This window comes from Hypomesus transpacificus, chromosome 23 (assembly GCF_021917145.1).
Source record: "Hypomesus transpacificus isolate Combined female chromosome 23, fHypTra1, whole genome shotgun sequence".
Taxonomy (NCBI): Eukaryota; Metazoa; Chordata; class Actinopteri; order Osmeriformes; family Osmeridae; genus Hypomesus; species Hypomesus transpacificus.
This window is the reverse complement of record NC_061082.1, coordinates 10641725-10658092: the sequence shown is the minus strand read 5'-3', so window position 1 is coordinate 10658092 and position 16368 is coordinate 10641725. Positions and strand designations below refer to the sequence as shown.

Sequence of the window (16368 nt, the reverse complement as noted above, 5' to 3'; positions counted from 1 at the left end):
TCATTAGCATACATTGTTGATATCCAGAATTCAATTCTGGATATCAAGAATTCGAATTGTTGATATCCAAAATGCAATTCTTGATATCCAAAATTCGAATTGTTGATATCCAAAATGCAATTCTTGATATCCAAAATTCGAATTCTTGATATCCAAAATGCAATTGTTGATATCCAAAATGCGAATTCTTGATATCCAAAATGCAATTCTTGATATCCAAAATTGGAATTCTTGATATCCAAAATTCAATTCTTGATATCCAAAATTCGAATTTTGGATATCAAGAATTCATTGGTTAAATGATAAAACGGCTTGCCATAGGTGTTCTCGGCTAATGCTGCGGGGTTCTCGGCTGATGTTGGTGGTGTGAACCAATGCTGTTGTGTTGTAAGTAGTAGATTGTTTTTGAAATGTAGCGTTTTTATAAATGTTTGGTTTTTGTTAATGTTGTTGTGTGTTAATGTTGTTGTGTATTCAACTTTTGTTTGCTTCGCTGTGGTGTGCGGTGATGTGTTGTTTGTGAACAATTAGTTAATTTTGAACGAATCCTTACAAGGACTCGGGAGGAACGAGTCCTCTCAAAGAGTGATTCGTTCATTTTGTCGTGGACTCGCATCAACCGAAATGATTCGTTCATTTCCTGACTTGGTCTTCGGGTACGAGTCTTTGGATAATTTTTCACGTGACCTGCACAGGCTCTGTACTGGTAGCTAGAGGAAACGAACGATTCGTTCATTTTCCGACTCGGTCTTTCTACGAGTCTTTTGGATCATTTTTCACGTGACCTGCATACTGGTAGCTAGAGGAAACGAACGATTCGTTTACTTCCCAACTCGGTCTTTCTACAAGTTTTTGGATCATTTTTCACGTCACCTGTATAGGCTCTGTACTGGTAGCTAGGGGAAACCAGCGATTCGTATAGTTCCCGACTCGGTCTTTCGACGAGTTTTTTGATCATTTTTCACGTGACCTGCACAGGCTCTGTACTGGTAGCTATCGAAACGAACGATTCGTTCATTTCCCGACTCGGTCTTTCTACGAGTCTTTGGATCATTTTTCAAGTGACCTGCATTGTATTTGTTAGTAGAGGAAACAGTTTCCTCATACCCTTTCGCGTGGCCGCTGTTTTAGTAAGACGTGAATGATATTCGCTCAAGTCATCATACTGACTGGTTTTGTTATTTTCACTTTACATTTACACTTACAGTTTAGTGCAGTGTAATTGTTTGCTCTGATAATTAAATGCTAGTGTGATAATAAATTACCAAATCATACAAACTGTCATGATACATTATTTTAATTTTTTTAGAATTAGTTGTTCTACTACTTGACTTGTGTATTCATATATTTGTTGTTTTTTATACTTGTACTTTCAATCAAAATCAATAATCCTCTCATTTAATTAGAGTAAAATAATATCCAAAAAGTCAAGCCCGTTTTCCAAAATAAGAGTCCCACAAACAAATCAATATAATATAGTGATAATCCCATAGATATTTTAAAAGCAAAAATAAGCCACAAGCTAATAAGAATAAATAGATACAACTTAAGGGAATCAGGGAGAACAATTTATTGACACTTTCATATTGATTTGGGGAATTACTATTTTTTGTGTTATTGTCATTAAGTCAATTGCAATTGTTGTTTGGTTGGTAAATGTGTTTTTTTTTCCCATGAGAAGGGAAAAAATAAAACGGAGGTAATAGAGAAACAAAATATCAAAAACAATAACAAAAACAATTCTATTACCTCTGAAATATAGCCAACGTGTTCTGTGTGTTTCATTCTGTAGTGCAAACAGTACCATCTTTCCGAAGAACCAGATATTCTGATACATCTCCCATTGATCATCATTATTATTCTCTGTAGCGGTGTTAAAGTTAGACACTCGTTACACTAGGCTTTTTAATCTATGCTCGTCTGCCCGTCATCTGCCGCTTGTTCGGGGGTCGGGTCGAGAGGGCAGCAACCTAAGCAGGGAGGCCCAGAACTCCCTTTCCCCTGCCACTACCACCAGCTCTTCCTGGGGGACCCCGAGGCATTCCCAGGCCCACCGAGAGACATAGTCCCTCCAGAGTGTCCTGGGTCTTCCCCGGGGCCTCTTCCCAGTGGGACATGCCCAGAACACCTCACCAGGGAACCGTCCGGGAGGCATCCTTATCAGATGCCCGAGCTACCCCCACTGGCTCCTCTCGATGCGGAGGAGCAGCGATTCTACTCTGAACCCCTCCCGGATGACCAAGCTTCTCACCCTTTTTCTAAGGGAGAGCCCGGACACCCTGCGGAGAACTCATTTTGGCCGCTTGTATTCGCAATCTCGTTCTTTCGGTCACTACCCACAGTTCGTGACCATAGGTGAGGGTAGGAACGTTGATCGACTGGTAAATAGAGAGCTTCGCCTTTCGACTCAGCTCTTTCTTCCCCATGACAAACCGATGCAGAGCCTGCACCACTGCGGACGCCGCACCGATCCGCCTGTCTCTCGCGCTCCATTCTTCCCTCCTTCGTGAACAAGACCCCGAGATGCTTGAACTGTTCAACCGCTTGGGTCAAGATCTCCTCCCCGACCCGGAGATTGCACTCCACCTTTTTCCGGTCGATTACCATGGCCTCAGATTTGGAGGTGCTGATTCCCATCCCAGCCACTTCGCATTCGGTTGAAAACCGCTCCAGTGAGAGCTGAAGGTCACGGCCTGATGAAGCCAACAGGACCACAACATCTGCAAAAAGCAGCGACCTGATCCTGAGGTCACCAAACCGGACCCCTTCAACTGCACCTAGAAATTCTGTCCATATTTAAGTTATGAAGAGAATCGGTGACAAAGGGCAGCCGTGGCAGAGTCCAACCCTCACTGGGAACAAGTTCGACTTACTGCCGGCAATGCGGACCAAACTCTGGCACCGGTCGTACAGGGACCGAACAGCCCCGATCAGGGAATCCGGTACCCCGTACTCCCGGAGCACCCCCCACATGAGCCGCCGAGGGACACGGTCGAATGCCTTTTCCAAATCCACAAAACGTGTGTAGACTGGTTGGGCGAACTCCCATGCACCCTTCAGGACTCTGCCGAGGGTGTAGAGCTGGTCCACAGTTCCACGGCCAGGACGAAAACCACATTGCTCCTCCTGAATCTATGCCATCTTCATAAATAATTAAATATACAGACATATCAGTTGTAAAATGTCAGTAACAAAACGGACCCATTGGCAAACGACGTAAGCACACCTCACTATTTCCACAGAAATGTTGCCCTCTCTAGTTGCTATCATTATAGCACAATTAACTTTTAGCTTCAGGTAGCCTAAGAACAAAGCAAGGTAGTGACTGGCCGCTTTCGGTATATACCTAGCTTCTCATTCATCCTAAAAAAGAATCATGCACAGTTATAGCTAACTTACTGCATCTCATAGTGCTGGTGTTTTGTAGGCTATATATATAATATACTTATTTCATCTTTTCGCACCAGAAATGCTCCATGATTATTGATAAGAAGAAGCCGTCATTGGGCTGGTCCTGTCAATACTGTAATCAAATAATATTCTTGACCCACCCATTTTGTAAAACCTGTAGTCCTATCATATTCGCTAAGTAAAGGTAATATCATTATATGTTTTTTTCAATGCATTGAACTTTTTTTGCTCGTCATAGGCCTATCCATTGATTCTATTTTGGCACCGGGTATGAGTAGTTTTGGTGATCAAAGTGATTAATTATGGTTAATTTGACCTCAACACCCCATTCCCCAAACAATTCCTTTATGCTTCACCCGTTTCACAGTCACTCATCAATTTTCACATCTACTAGTACCAATACAATAGGCTACACCACATTCAATATGATGTCAGGCTACCTCAATATGCATGTTCACAAAAATTATAATAATTGATATTCTCAACAATTACGTTATTATATTATTCCACATTCTTGATTCATGTGACAGGCCACCCAAAACCTGATTGAGATGATGGTCCCTCTGCAGCTCATCCACAGAACGTGCTTTCCTGAAAGAAGTCCACAAACAGTATAGGAAGACATCCGCCCTCTGCTGGTGAGTTACAGTCATCACAGTCCTGTCCTGAATTCAGGTGCGTTGGGTCCTTAACATAACATTACTAATTTATTTTCGCACGAGATGTAAAGTAAAATTTAAATGGGTATTATCTAAGGGTTGTCTAAAAAACACAACACTTTTGTGCAAGTGTAGCATTGTTGCCAGGCAGACATTAAAGGCACACCTGCCTGAATTGTAGTTCTGTGGGATGGTGCTGTGGGAAGTCGGTAGAATGAATATCTTGGCCTGCTTGCTTATTTAGGTTAATGCAGGCTATCCATGCTGGGATTACTGCTGACAATCTGAAGCAATGAAACCTGCCCGTAATCTCAATGTACAAGCCCCGACAAGCAGCACTTAACTCATATAAATCTAGTTGCTCATAAAGCAATGAGATAAGATGAAGGCAACTAGCTGTTTTGAAGACCCACAGTACAGGTCTTGGACACTATGAATAAAGGATATGTTTTGGGTGTGAGCAATACACAAAACAGTTATAGGACTCTAATACTGACACCCCTACAGGGAGACTTGGCAGTGTTTCACTTGTCCTGGCCATCTTAGAGTTGACAACAATAATGTTTAATTTAACTGGCCCCTTTAACAGTACAACTGGCCCCACTCCAGCTTGGCCTCCCCAATTGAAATGGCGTAGAACCTTCCCTGTGGTCATAGTCAGATTCCATGAGCCAGTAAGCACCACACCTAGTAATTTAAATCCATAAGAATGTATACTCTGACCTGCCCTACCCACGTCCCTGAAAAGGTTTATTACTCTACTAAGAGAAACTTTGGATCGTGATCATAAGACTGGGTCAGTCTGCCCCAGACAGGCCAGACATGGAAGATGGAACGAAGAAGCCTACATCTCAGGACCTGGAAGAATACATGGTAACAAGGAGACAGGTGGAATGAAAATAATAATATTTTATGACTAATCGTTATTTATTATCATTCCAGTTCAGAGCAGCAGGTTAAGGTTTGGCACTTAACGTTCTAACATCATGAGTAATGATCTACACAAAGGCATTCGATGTTCCACCGGCCAACCCCGCTGAGGCCATATTATGTGATTCTGTCGTACGTACGTAAGGCTGTGTCCCACAGACATGACAATGGACACACTCATAAAAAGTAATCAATGATTAGAATGAATTTAAAAAAGTATTAAAGATTATGTGCATTTTGCACATATAGATCTCAGTTGAAATGTAGGACATTAATTACAAAGTAAATGTTAGAAAATTTAAGAAATGTAACATTTAAAGTACAAGGATAATACACAATTAAGAACTTTTCACAAAATTAAAATTAAAACAATTGTGAAAATGTCTACAGACTATACTGTGTATAAGTATATTGTCTAAAATAAAATCTATTAAAATATATTTAATTTGAGAAGTGTGCTCAGATTAGTACCCCATAAAATGTTTCATGATGACAACACAATTTGATACACTGATCACTACCAATGCATCTCATTTAAACTGGGTTCTCCAACCCTGTTCCTGGAGAGATCTTGTTCCAACCCCTAGTAGCCAACCTGATTTAACTAGCTAATTATTAGAATCTGGTGTGCTAAATTAGGGGTTGAGCGAGCCCTTGGAGAGCCCCACCTTAAAGCAATAAAGACTTGCTATTCCAAACTGAAGCCCAATATCTCCACCCCTGTGGTTTCACAGATTTTCACACATACTTTTCACACACCTGATATTCAACTGACTCTTATGAGGTAGTCTTTCTTTTCAGTCTATTCTCTGTTCTTCGGCCCGACTAAGTTGGCTAATTGGGCTTCTCGTTTTTAAAAGGTATGTGATGATGACTCGGGTTCCAACTCCAGGCACTGATATGGCAGTGACAGTGACAAGATTGTGAGTAGGGAAACAACCCCCCCCCCCCCCCCCCCCCCCCCCCCCCCCGACATTGGTCATGATTACATTGTGCTCTCTAAGAAATCATATAAGGAAATTACACATGATAGTCCATGATAGTAAATCCTACATATTAGTGCAGGGTTGTCTATGGGCTGCAGTGTTATAAGATGGTGGCCTCAACAACAATGTCGGGCTTTTCAATGTCAGCCTTGCTCTGGACCATTCTCAGCTCCAGCTGGGCCGGACTGGGCCTTCTCCCAGGACCAGCCATCTCTGGAATGGGGGAAGGTGAAGAAGAGGGAAAAGGAGGATAGACATGGAAGAAAGGATGGGAAGTAGGGGAAAACGGTGGATTAGGAGTGGGAAGGTGGATGGGGGGGGGGGGGGGGGGGGGAAGGAAAGGTGAAGAAGAGGGAGAAGGTCGATGAGGATATAGAGGGAAGGAAAGGGAGAAAGAGTAGCAGGGAAATTGGATGGTGAGACCAACAAGAGACAGGAATGGATACGGACTTGAGCTGGATACTAACTGACTAGACAGGCACTCAAACACATTGATGCACGCTCCAACATGCCTACATACACACACAATCCATAGCCTCACCTTTGGCGTAGGTAAAGGTCCTCTGAATGACATGATGCATGACTGAGACGGTCTTCTCACAGGCGGTCTGAGTGATGACAGGAAGGACAAGCAGTTTAGGAAGCTTTCTGCAACTCTTAACTAGCTAACTTATCTAAGGTCAGGGTTCACTCACCTTCAGGTCATTAGGGTGGTGGTGTGTCCAGGCCAGCAGCATGGCAGCAAACAGGTCTCCAGTCCCCACAAACACAGCATCCACCTTGGGGATCTCCACACAGATTTTCTGGGTGGATGAAGTCCCGTCTGGGTGCACTGGAAGGAGGTGACACGGTTAAGACCCGTCATGAGGATCACAGGGAACACAGACAAAAGGTTATACATGAGTGAGAATCTACAAAAAACGAGTTTTGAGGTTGTTACATTTTCACGTTAACATGACGAGTGGTCAGTACATCAGTGTTATAGTGTCGATTGTATGCTCCTCACTGGGGTGTGGGCTATGTGAGCAGCTTAGCTTCAAAGAGTTACAGAAAGTCTTTGGGGGAATCATTATGTGGATGTTCTTCTACCTCAGTGATAAACAGCGCATGGGTTAGACAGTTTCTGTCTGACGGGCGCCCTACCTGTCTTCTGGCTCCCGAGGGCCACCAGAAAATGGTCCCCATGATGGGAGGTCAGGTCTGTGCTGGTCAGGACCACCGTGTCAGGGCCCATCTGGTGGAGCAGGTCCATCACCTGGGGTGGAGAGGGAGGTCTTTACCTTAGTCACCACCATCATCATCAACAGCAGCAGTATCATCCTCAATTATCATCAACCCCTCTGTGAAGCGGGGTTAGATTGTATTGCATCCTGGTAAGAAATGAGCTATATAAATAAAGTTTGATTGATTGCTCGATCAATGCATTATCCTTCTGGGTCACATTCACTTGACACTCATTTTCCAAGACATTAAACTTATTGAGACTATTGTCAATGAAAAGGTGGACCTCTTTTTTGAAAGTATCAAAACCCATGTAGGGTCTGTGACTTTCGACCCAGATAGACTGAAGCAAAACATTTTGGAACCCACCTCGACCGCATCTTTCTGTGTGTGGATCTTTCTGCCAGTCAACAGCCTGAAAGACAGACTGAGAGGTTACACAATACACACATACACAATACAATACACACATATCTATACAGTACATACAGACACACTCTCCACATTATACACATGTATATACACACACACACACACACACACACACATACAATACATATATACACACACACTACAATACACACAGTACACATGCCATCTTCTGATGTTTACAAATGCATAGTAGTCACGTGACAAAGGCAATTCAAGGTGACAATAAAAGATCATTGAATCATAATGCAGATAAGGGACTTAAGTGAGGGGTTCTTACTCTGCCTCAAACTGGTTGGGGGTAAGGATGTCAGCCACAGAGACGACCTTCTCCCTGTAGATGGGCAGCAGAACCTCTGGGACATACTGGGGGGGAGAAGAGGAGCATGTTTAAACAAAGCCCCTGGTTTGACAACATTTATAGAACAAGCAGTTCTATAAATGCTTGTTTATAGTGGTGAGATGAAGGAATGGTGAGATGAAGGAATGTTTACCATTGTACCCTGATCTCCCATCACTGGATCACACACTACAGTAAAAAGAAGGATAGTAGATTTGATTAGATAAAACTGAGTTAATTCCTGAGAGAAAATCACATCATTGCAGCATCAGTGACAATGTACATATTCTGTGTGATAGCCTTCTGTAGAGAAAATTGTAATATTGTCCATAATACTGTTATAGTTAGTTGATGTTATCTCCCCACACTCCTGATACTCACCATACACCAAGCTAGGGTTGGCTTTTTTCAGCTCCTGAATGATGTCCACCACCATCTCCAGGAAGGAGGTGTCCCTGGTATACCCTTGGGGACCACAATTAATAAGAAACCACAACTCTGAGTATATCCCATAGTGCTACCTGAATCAAAATCACATACCACAATGGGTAATTAATTACTATCTAACTGCCTGGTCTTTTAAACTGTAAACCATGTATTTAAGAAATGGCTATGCATGAGCATTACTGTACATTTACATTTAGCAGACGCTCTTATCCAGAGCGACTTACAGTAAATACAGGGACATTCCCCCCGAGGCAAGTAGGGTGAGGTGCCTTGCCCAACGACACAACGTAATTTGGCACGGCGGGGAATCGATCCGGCAACCTTCGGATTACTAGACCGACTCCCTCACCGCTCAGCCATCTGACTCCCTTTATACTGTAATATAGTTACTGAAAATACAACAGTTTAAGCTCATCTTTTGTAAAGGTGAAAGGTCAAATTCAGAGACAAAGATAGGATTTAGGATTTCTTCAAAAGTAACGCAGTTTCAAATTACATTTAGTCATTTAGCAGACACTCTTATCCAGACCTCCTTACAATGCTCTTGACTAACAGCACCATTCAATCACAAATCTACAGCAACCAGGTGTCGGCATCACTTAAACAGGTTCATCAGTGGAAGCAAATCTTCCTCCTCAGCCTGATGAGGTTGGTAGGTTTTTGTGAGCTGCGTTTGTGTGTATTCACACATGTGAGGTATGTGTCCATGTCTTACCTGTGAGGACATAGTCATAGTGGTTGACGTTGTTGAGTTTGATTCCTTCATACAGAACATTCAGTTCTTCTGCTGCCAACACCTGGCCCTTCCAGTGGGCATAACCTAGGAAACAGACAGACGTAAAAGACAAAGTGGGTAGTGAGACAAACTATCTGAAAGACTGACAACAACTGTGGGAGCAGTTTGCTCTCCAGGGATCTCATTTATAAAACTGTGCGTAGGATTCTTACTAAAAGTGTACGTACGCCCAAAAGCCTAAAATGGTGTACACACACAAAAATTCTGATCTATAAAACCGTGCGTACGCACACCTGTACGCAATGTTCCCTTTATAAATCACAGATTACCCACAAGTGTGCGTACGTGAATCAGCATGTGACCCCTCCCTGAACACGCCCATATTTAACCATAAATGGTCAATGCAAAGCACCTCATGAATGCTAATCTAGTATCTCATGACCCTGGCATTCGATTGTTCTTCACGGTGAATCATGGTGACCCCCCCCCAAAAAAAGGGAAAGTTCTCAGACACTGTTAGCCTATTGGTGGAGGGCCAAAAACCACATTATTTGGTGGCCGGTGGATCACCAATAAAAAAAGCTGTGCGAGTGGCGTCAACTGTGCCAGACGATACCCGGAGTCGAGACACAATTTGAAAACAAAAGATTTTTGTTATGAACAGTCGTCTATTAACGTCTGGACTGGTAACAAGGATGTAGAGTGTAGCGATTACACGGGAGCTTAACGACTGTATTTCCAGTTTTTGACATATGAGGATATTTGCACAGTATTAAAGAACTATATTTAGTTATACACTGTGTTCTGCAGTTATCTAAAGGTAGGATATGTGATGTTATCCTGTATTCCATGCAGTCAGGGAATCTCCCCCTCCTGCACTGCCGTAGTGGACAATCTGATGCTGAGGAAGCTCAGAATTTTTATTAAAATGTCGAGTTGGATTGCACAAGGTGTTTATAATGGAACAAGTATCACTCAGTACAAGCGCAAAAAAACACTGCTGGATGTAATCTTTATGATAATCATGAAATTGAATGAAAAAAACGTGTGTGAGGAAAACAAAATATATAAATATTACGAGTAGCCTAATGTTCTTCCCACATTCAATTTTTGCAGTCTGACGGTCATCTGCGTCGCCAATTCCAACTGTTTCCAAAATGTGCGTAGGCCTACGGGAGGGTCAGAGTTTGTGTGGAGGACCGCACATTCTCCCGTCAAGTTTGTTTTTTATAAATCACAACCTTTGCGTGGAAAGTGGCGTATGCACATTTTCAGCCCTGTTTGTGCGTATGCAAGCTTTATAAATGAGACCCCTGGTCTGCATTCAAAGATACCCCATAAACAGCTTCTCCACTTTAGCCACAAAACCAAAGCACAGCTGAGTAAGAAACAGGTCTTAAAGAGTTAATCTCTCAAGTCTGAATTTATTTATTCAACATGCCACCTGCAGAGCAAAAATAATACATTCAAGGGTTTAACCATCAAGAAATGTGAAGAATGTGCCTCTCCCTCATGAGCAGCTGAACAGTTTTGAGAGAAAAAACAAAAAATCTAACATAAGCTGGGTCTAAAACCCAATGAACAGTTGGCCAGTATAAGAGAGTGGTTACAGTAATGGGTGAAGCAACCTAACACGAGGGATGAGACATGTCCTAGTATCATAGACAAGACTCCACGAGAAAGGGAAGCTGGCTTTTAGAACCAGGGGTGTTGCCAAAGATTTCAGACAGCATGAATACTCTACTTGGCTGAATCTCTTAAAAAATCAGCATTGTTCTACAGGCCCAACCAGATTAGTCTTTCTGAATCCTCCCCCCTTCACCACACCTCCAACCTGGACACACATGGTTCAGTGGACCCACCTTGGCCTCCAGCCAGAAACTCAGAGATGACAGTGAAAGAAAAAAATGCACCCCCACTATATTCTAGCTAAGTTTCTCAACCTCTCTTTCTTGAACTGAAAGAAAACAGTATTTGCAGGAAACTTGAAAAATGCTTCTGCATGGATATGTCACACTAACCATTTGCTTTTACACTGATAGACTAAGTGAAAACAGCAGCTATCCTCAACATGTGATTCTTCTCCAAAGTAACAAGGCAGGGTGACAGAGGGGTAAACAATTCTGAATTAATGAGGTGACGGGTGACATAACAGACTACCCCATTACACAGTTTGGTTACTAAATGCATGATCTGGGGTTTCAAGTAGGCTAAATGCCTTGTGATTTTTAACTTCCGTACTTGCATAAAAGTGACACTTTAAATGTATTATTGTAACAACAAAAACTGTCAACTGTGACTTTAATCTTTTACTTTGTAATCTTCGGACCCAACATTCCCCAACCCATGGCTTTTCATCACACATGTTTTGTTATCTCATATGGCGGTGAAATGTTGCTTTGAGTAACGACTGAGTGAGCCTGTAGCCCTAGTCTTAACATACTCGAATCATTGTCAAATATTTAATTAGTCCAAGTAGGTAATATTACTTGATGTGTGTCTTACCTGTGTGGTTGGAGAACTGCACAGAGTTAATGGAGTCCACCTCAAACCCCAACACCTGATACAGTTAATGAACAATAAAGTTGTTAGCATGTTCTAAGATCACTTCGATTTCTCTCTTCATTTGGCAGAACGATCAATTCACTATGTAGGCCTGCAGTCAAAACGTGTGTTTAGGAATGTACACTAACATTCGAGTTAGAACGTGACGTGCCCAAAACTGGCATGGCACGGATGCGTTTTACATGTGGTTTATGTACATGTTAGCCTACTACTCTGTTAGCTTTGAGCCTGTCCTGTACGTATACCGATTTGTATTCATTCTGAACTGTCAGCAGCTTACGAACTTGGCTTGTTTTTGTCAGTGCATAATTCTTACCTGCAATGGAAACGTAGCAGATTTATTCCCAACGTAACCCCTGACAACGTGACTCTGGATAGATAACACACGACACTCCATTTCTATGATTATCCTGCGTTGCTATGACGGACGGTTCAACGTATCCAGTATGAATGAGTGTACGCTCGCGGACATAAGACTGACTGCACAAGCTCTCACATGCGGAAACTTCGGACGTGAGAGAAACTCCAGAAGCACTGAAGGGCACCGCTATTTCTAGAAGACTCAGGCAATTGCACGGACACCTAACCAAATCGGAACCGCGCTATATTTAAACACCATGTAAATCGATGTAATCAAAACACATAGTTAAAAAATAATAGATTGTCAACTAGGCTTGGCTAGGCCTACTTATTGATGAAGAAACGTTTACTACGACGAAGTCTACATGATAGGGGGAGCGAGTCTTTCCGAAGCAAAAAATCAGTAGAAACAACTGTGTCGAAAAAGGCCGGGTTTCCCAGATTCGTCGCTCTTAACGCTCTTAACGCTTCTAAAACGCTCTTAAGAGGCACTTAGCGTTAAGAGCTTCTTAACGATTCTGGGAAACCCGGCCCTTATCTGAAATAAAAGTGGTTGCTATAATTTCTGGTAACCACCAGATGTCCCCGTGCACTGCATTTGTAATGTACGGTGGCCTACGGGTGCACAATACAACAACATAGGCGAAGCAAGCAAAAGTTGAAAACAAAACATTAACACACAACACAACGACACAAAAACGAAACGTTAATAAAAATGCTGCATTCCAAAAAACAATCAACTACTTACAAAACCACAACATTAAGTGACAACACAACAGCATTGGTTCACACCACCAACTTCAGCCGAACAGCATTAGCTGATAACACAGCAGTAGGCTAATAGCTGAGAACACCGCAGCATTGGCCCAAAACACACCACATTTGCAGAAACGCTGCATTTCAAGTTGCTCACAACAATAGTTTCTCCAGACCACTAGGGGCAATGCGAAGTGGAATTAGTTGGGTTCCCACTTAAATAAAAAGAAACTTGTTGCCAGCCGGTCAATAGGGGTTATGCGCAACATTCTTCCTGGTTCTACAAAACAGATGTAACTACTTCCGGCCGGCCGCTTTTGAGGTAAACACAGCGTAGTAAAGACCTACTATAGCCGAGGGTTGTTGCACAAAAGTAGAATAAAGAAATCCAGGGTAACTGAAAAAGCGCAGCTGGACTTAGTGTGATCCGCTCATCGCGGCTTATTCGGTTGCACGTTTGCCAAACCAGGATGAGAAGGAGAAGCTATGTCAATCCAGATGTACATAGTTGGGATAAATGCACCTTCACGGATTTCTTAAATAGACCATGGTATCGATCACAGATTGACTGATGCAGAAATGGAGAAGACGCGTACAGCATATTTTTCACCCGATATAAGCAGCAACTTATTACGGAAATTGAAGCATAGTGAAGCATATAAAATGTAAAAAAGGAAATACGGCTGCTGTTATTAGACAGAGAGAAAAGCCTGGCAGACAATCGCGGACGACTGAAAGCGTAATGATTGAAAAATATCTACTAAGAAAGTTGTACACTGTAATTGCTTTTAATATGCTTGTTTTATGTATTGGTTGTATTGCTGTATCTGTGTTTATGTGCTAAATGTGCTGGTTTTACTGTAAAGTGTCTTTGAGTAGCCTACCATGTAAAGCATATGTAAATAAAATGTATTATTATTTATCCCACTTTGCCTTAAAAGTGAGCAGAAGGAATGAATTTTCCTTGGGAAATTTCCCCTAAAGACTAGGCCTAATTTCAAACCCTTATTCACGATGTAAGAATATGTTTTACAACCATACACAAATATCTATAAGCGGTGTCTGATTCTAAATGTATTTCTACAATTAATGTTCATACAGAACAAACATGACTGGATAAAAAAGATCCTGGCAACAAGTCAAGATAAAATATTTAAAAAAAATTGCAGGCTGGTAAGTGCCTTAACAGTTTGTAAATGGTATGTAGAAATTACTTACAAGATGCCTGCTACATATTCTGCTACAGTCTGGTGGCAGGAGAGTAACTGTGTCGCTGGACACACAAGGCCTCCAAGTACCTTGTATGAAGAGGGCAGTTTTTGCAGGTGGTCAGTAGCTGTCCCACCCTGAATCCCTTCCATCACTTCCTTGGTTTAAAACAGCGACACAGTTACTCTCCTGCCACCAGACAGATCCGGTGAGCATTATTCATTAAAAGCACATGGCTTGGCACATCCTGTCAACAAAAATTATATTCAATATGGCAGGGGGGAGGAACTTCTGCAGTATGGGAAGGGGCTTCTGCAGCTGATGATGAGGAGACTGTGTCACTGTACTCCAGAAGGCCTGAGGTATCATGTAAATCGTATGGAAATGCATATTTAGCCCATAATGGATGATAAGTCATTTCAGATCAGTTTACTCTTTGCTCCAGAAGGGCAATTTGTAAGCAGCAAGAAGGCATCACATGAGAATATACAACTCAAACCACACAACAATTAACACAATAAAAGTCAGTTATATAGCACTCATAATATATATTTGTAACAGGATCCAGACGCAGTAGGCTACAGCCTGACAGCCAGCCTGGCAACATAGTAAGTAGGGGATAAAGGAAATCTAAATCATGCACAATTCCTTCTGTGCTAATCAATGGGTGGTTTACAGAATTCACAAACTGTCAGATGTCTCTACTCAACATCAGAAAAAGCTAATTGAGCTGGCAGATGCACGGATTGCTGTCAGTAAAAGTCTCCAGGATCTAGACCTTGGTATTGAAATCAAGAAGAAAACACTGAGGAAACTGTATCTGGAGATAAAGAAACTAGAAAAATACGTGACTTCAATCCACACTTAAGCATATCTGTAAAACAACGTATTAACCTCTCACGTCTGAAAGCATGTTTCAATATCAATGCTTCGTCATCCAAAACTTAGTTCAGAAATGGGCATGCCATGGTGCAGTAAGAAACACAGGTGAATGGGACTTTATACACTGCTCAAAAAATAAAGGGAACACTAACACATCCTAAATCTGAGTAAATGAAATAATCTCATTAAATAGGCTACTTTTTTCTTTGCATAATTGAATGTGCTGACAACAAAATCACACAAAAATGATCAATTATCAATGTAATCAAAGAAAAAGTATTTAATGAGATTATTTTATTCATTCAGATCTAGGATGTGTTAATTTAGTCTTCCCTTTATTTTCTTGAGCAGATAGCAAACTTCATTGAAACTACGTTGAATCAACATTCCGCTGTCAACACAAATTTCGTTGAATCAACGTCAGACTCTGATGTTGATTCAACATCATTTTGCACCCTTATTTAATATTGAAACAACGTTGAAATCACAACGCAGAATCAACGCGATATCAATGGTATTTCCACCAATATTACTATTGAAACAACGTTGTAATCATAACCTAACTATAGATCAACATGACTTCAATGGTATTTCAATCGATATATCACAGAAAGCGTAGCCCTATAATAGGTGAAACTGTCCTGCTAACAGCCAGGATAAATGTTATGAAGGCTATCCTACACATTAGGTTTATGTGATATATAAATGAAAAAAGACAATTTTTGTTAGTAAAAATATTTATTTGTAAAAAAAAAAAAAACTTTCACTCCTGCTCTGTTTGGCGTCCAGCCCCACTGTTTCGGGCATAGCGCAGTCATTTTGGTGTGGCCTGGGCAAATGCAAATTCTGAGATTCCTGTCCCCATTTGCTGAGTTGGGGCATCTAAAACAGAAAACATACAAACAAACACAGTTATAACTTTCAGTTGTGATTTTTTATGCCGAATAAATGTTCTCTGTGTAATCAAGTCTGCAGTCAAACTTTCCAACGTTCCACCCCATTACAGTTACGACCGTTTCTTACGTTCATTTGTTAAAGATTTGCCACAGCAACTAAGAAAAGTAGCCTCCTACATTGATATATCTACTGTAAACCACTATTTCAAACTAACAACGTGTAGTTTTTCATAATTGTATTGTGCAGCGTCAAACTTGACATTTCTCTATTGAAAGTGACTGGGCTGTCGATCACGCCGGTAGACTAGCCTAGCTCTATACGTTAACAGTCTAGGCTAGCTCTACCAAATTGAGAAAATGACGATTCCCGACATAACCATTGGATTTTTAAGCCGGAATGTTTTGAGCTTGGTATGTATCTACCTATTAAAGTACACATTTTTTTATATCCACATTCTAGTCCCCACACGAGGGACTAGAAATAGCTCTAGCCATTAGCACTAGCTAGCTACAGTACCAGTAGTACAGATCTTGGTAAATT

At 41.5% G+C, this 16368-nt stretch overlaps 1 protein-coding gene across 1 annotated transcript; it reads right to left on the bottom strand.

Annotated features, from left to right (window-relative positions):
* Positions 1 to 4978: 4978 nt before the first annotated feature.
* Positions 4979 to 13385, bottom strand: LOC124485423 (pyridoxal kinase-like). Its single transcript, XM_047047033.1, has 11 exons — positions 12041 to 13385; positions 11665 to 11719; positions 9139 to 9243; positions 8358 to 8441; positions 8131 to 8165; positions 7917 to 8002; positions 7577 to 7622; positions 7130 to 7241; positions 6682 to 6818; positions 6528 to 6594; positions 4979 to 6199 (listed from the first exon to the last, which is right to left on the bottom strand). The coding sequence occupies exons 1-11, from the start codon at positions 12119 to 12121 to the stop codon at positions 6087 to 6089; spliced, it is 921 nt and encodes a 306-aa protein (XP_046902989.1). The 5' UTR covers positions 12122 to 13385; the 3' UTR covers positions 4979 to 6086.
* Positions 13386 to 16368: the final 2983 nt, after the last annotated feature.

Excerpts from the sequence above, each read along its gene's own strand:
- LOC124485423 (XM_047047033.1), bottom strand. The coding sequence starts at position 12,121 with ATGGAGTGTCGTGTGTTATCTATCCAGAGTCACGTTGTCAGGGGTTAC. Across the intron at positions 8,003-8,130 it reads TGGGAGATCAGGGTACAATG|TATGTCCCAGAGGTTCTGCT; the intron begins GTAAACATTCCT and ends TCTCCCCCCCAG. Across the intron at positions 7,623-7,916 it reads CCCAACCAGTTTGAGGCAGA|GCTGTTGACTGGCAGAAAGA; the intron begins GTAAGAACCCCT and ends TCTGTCTTTCAG.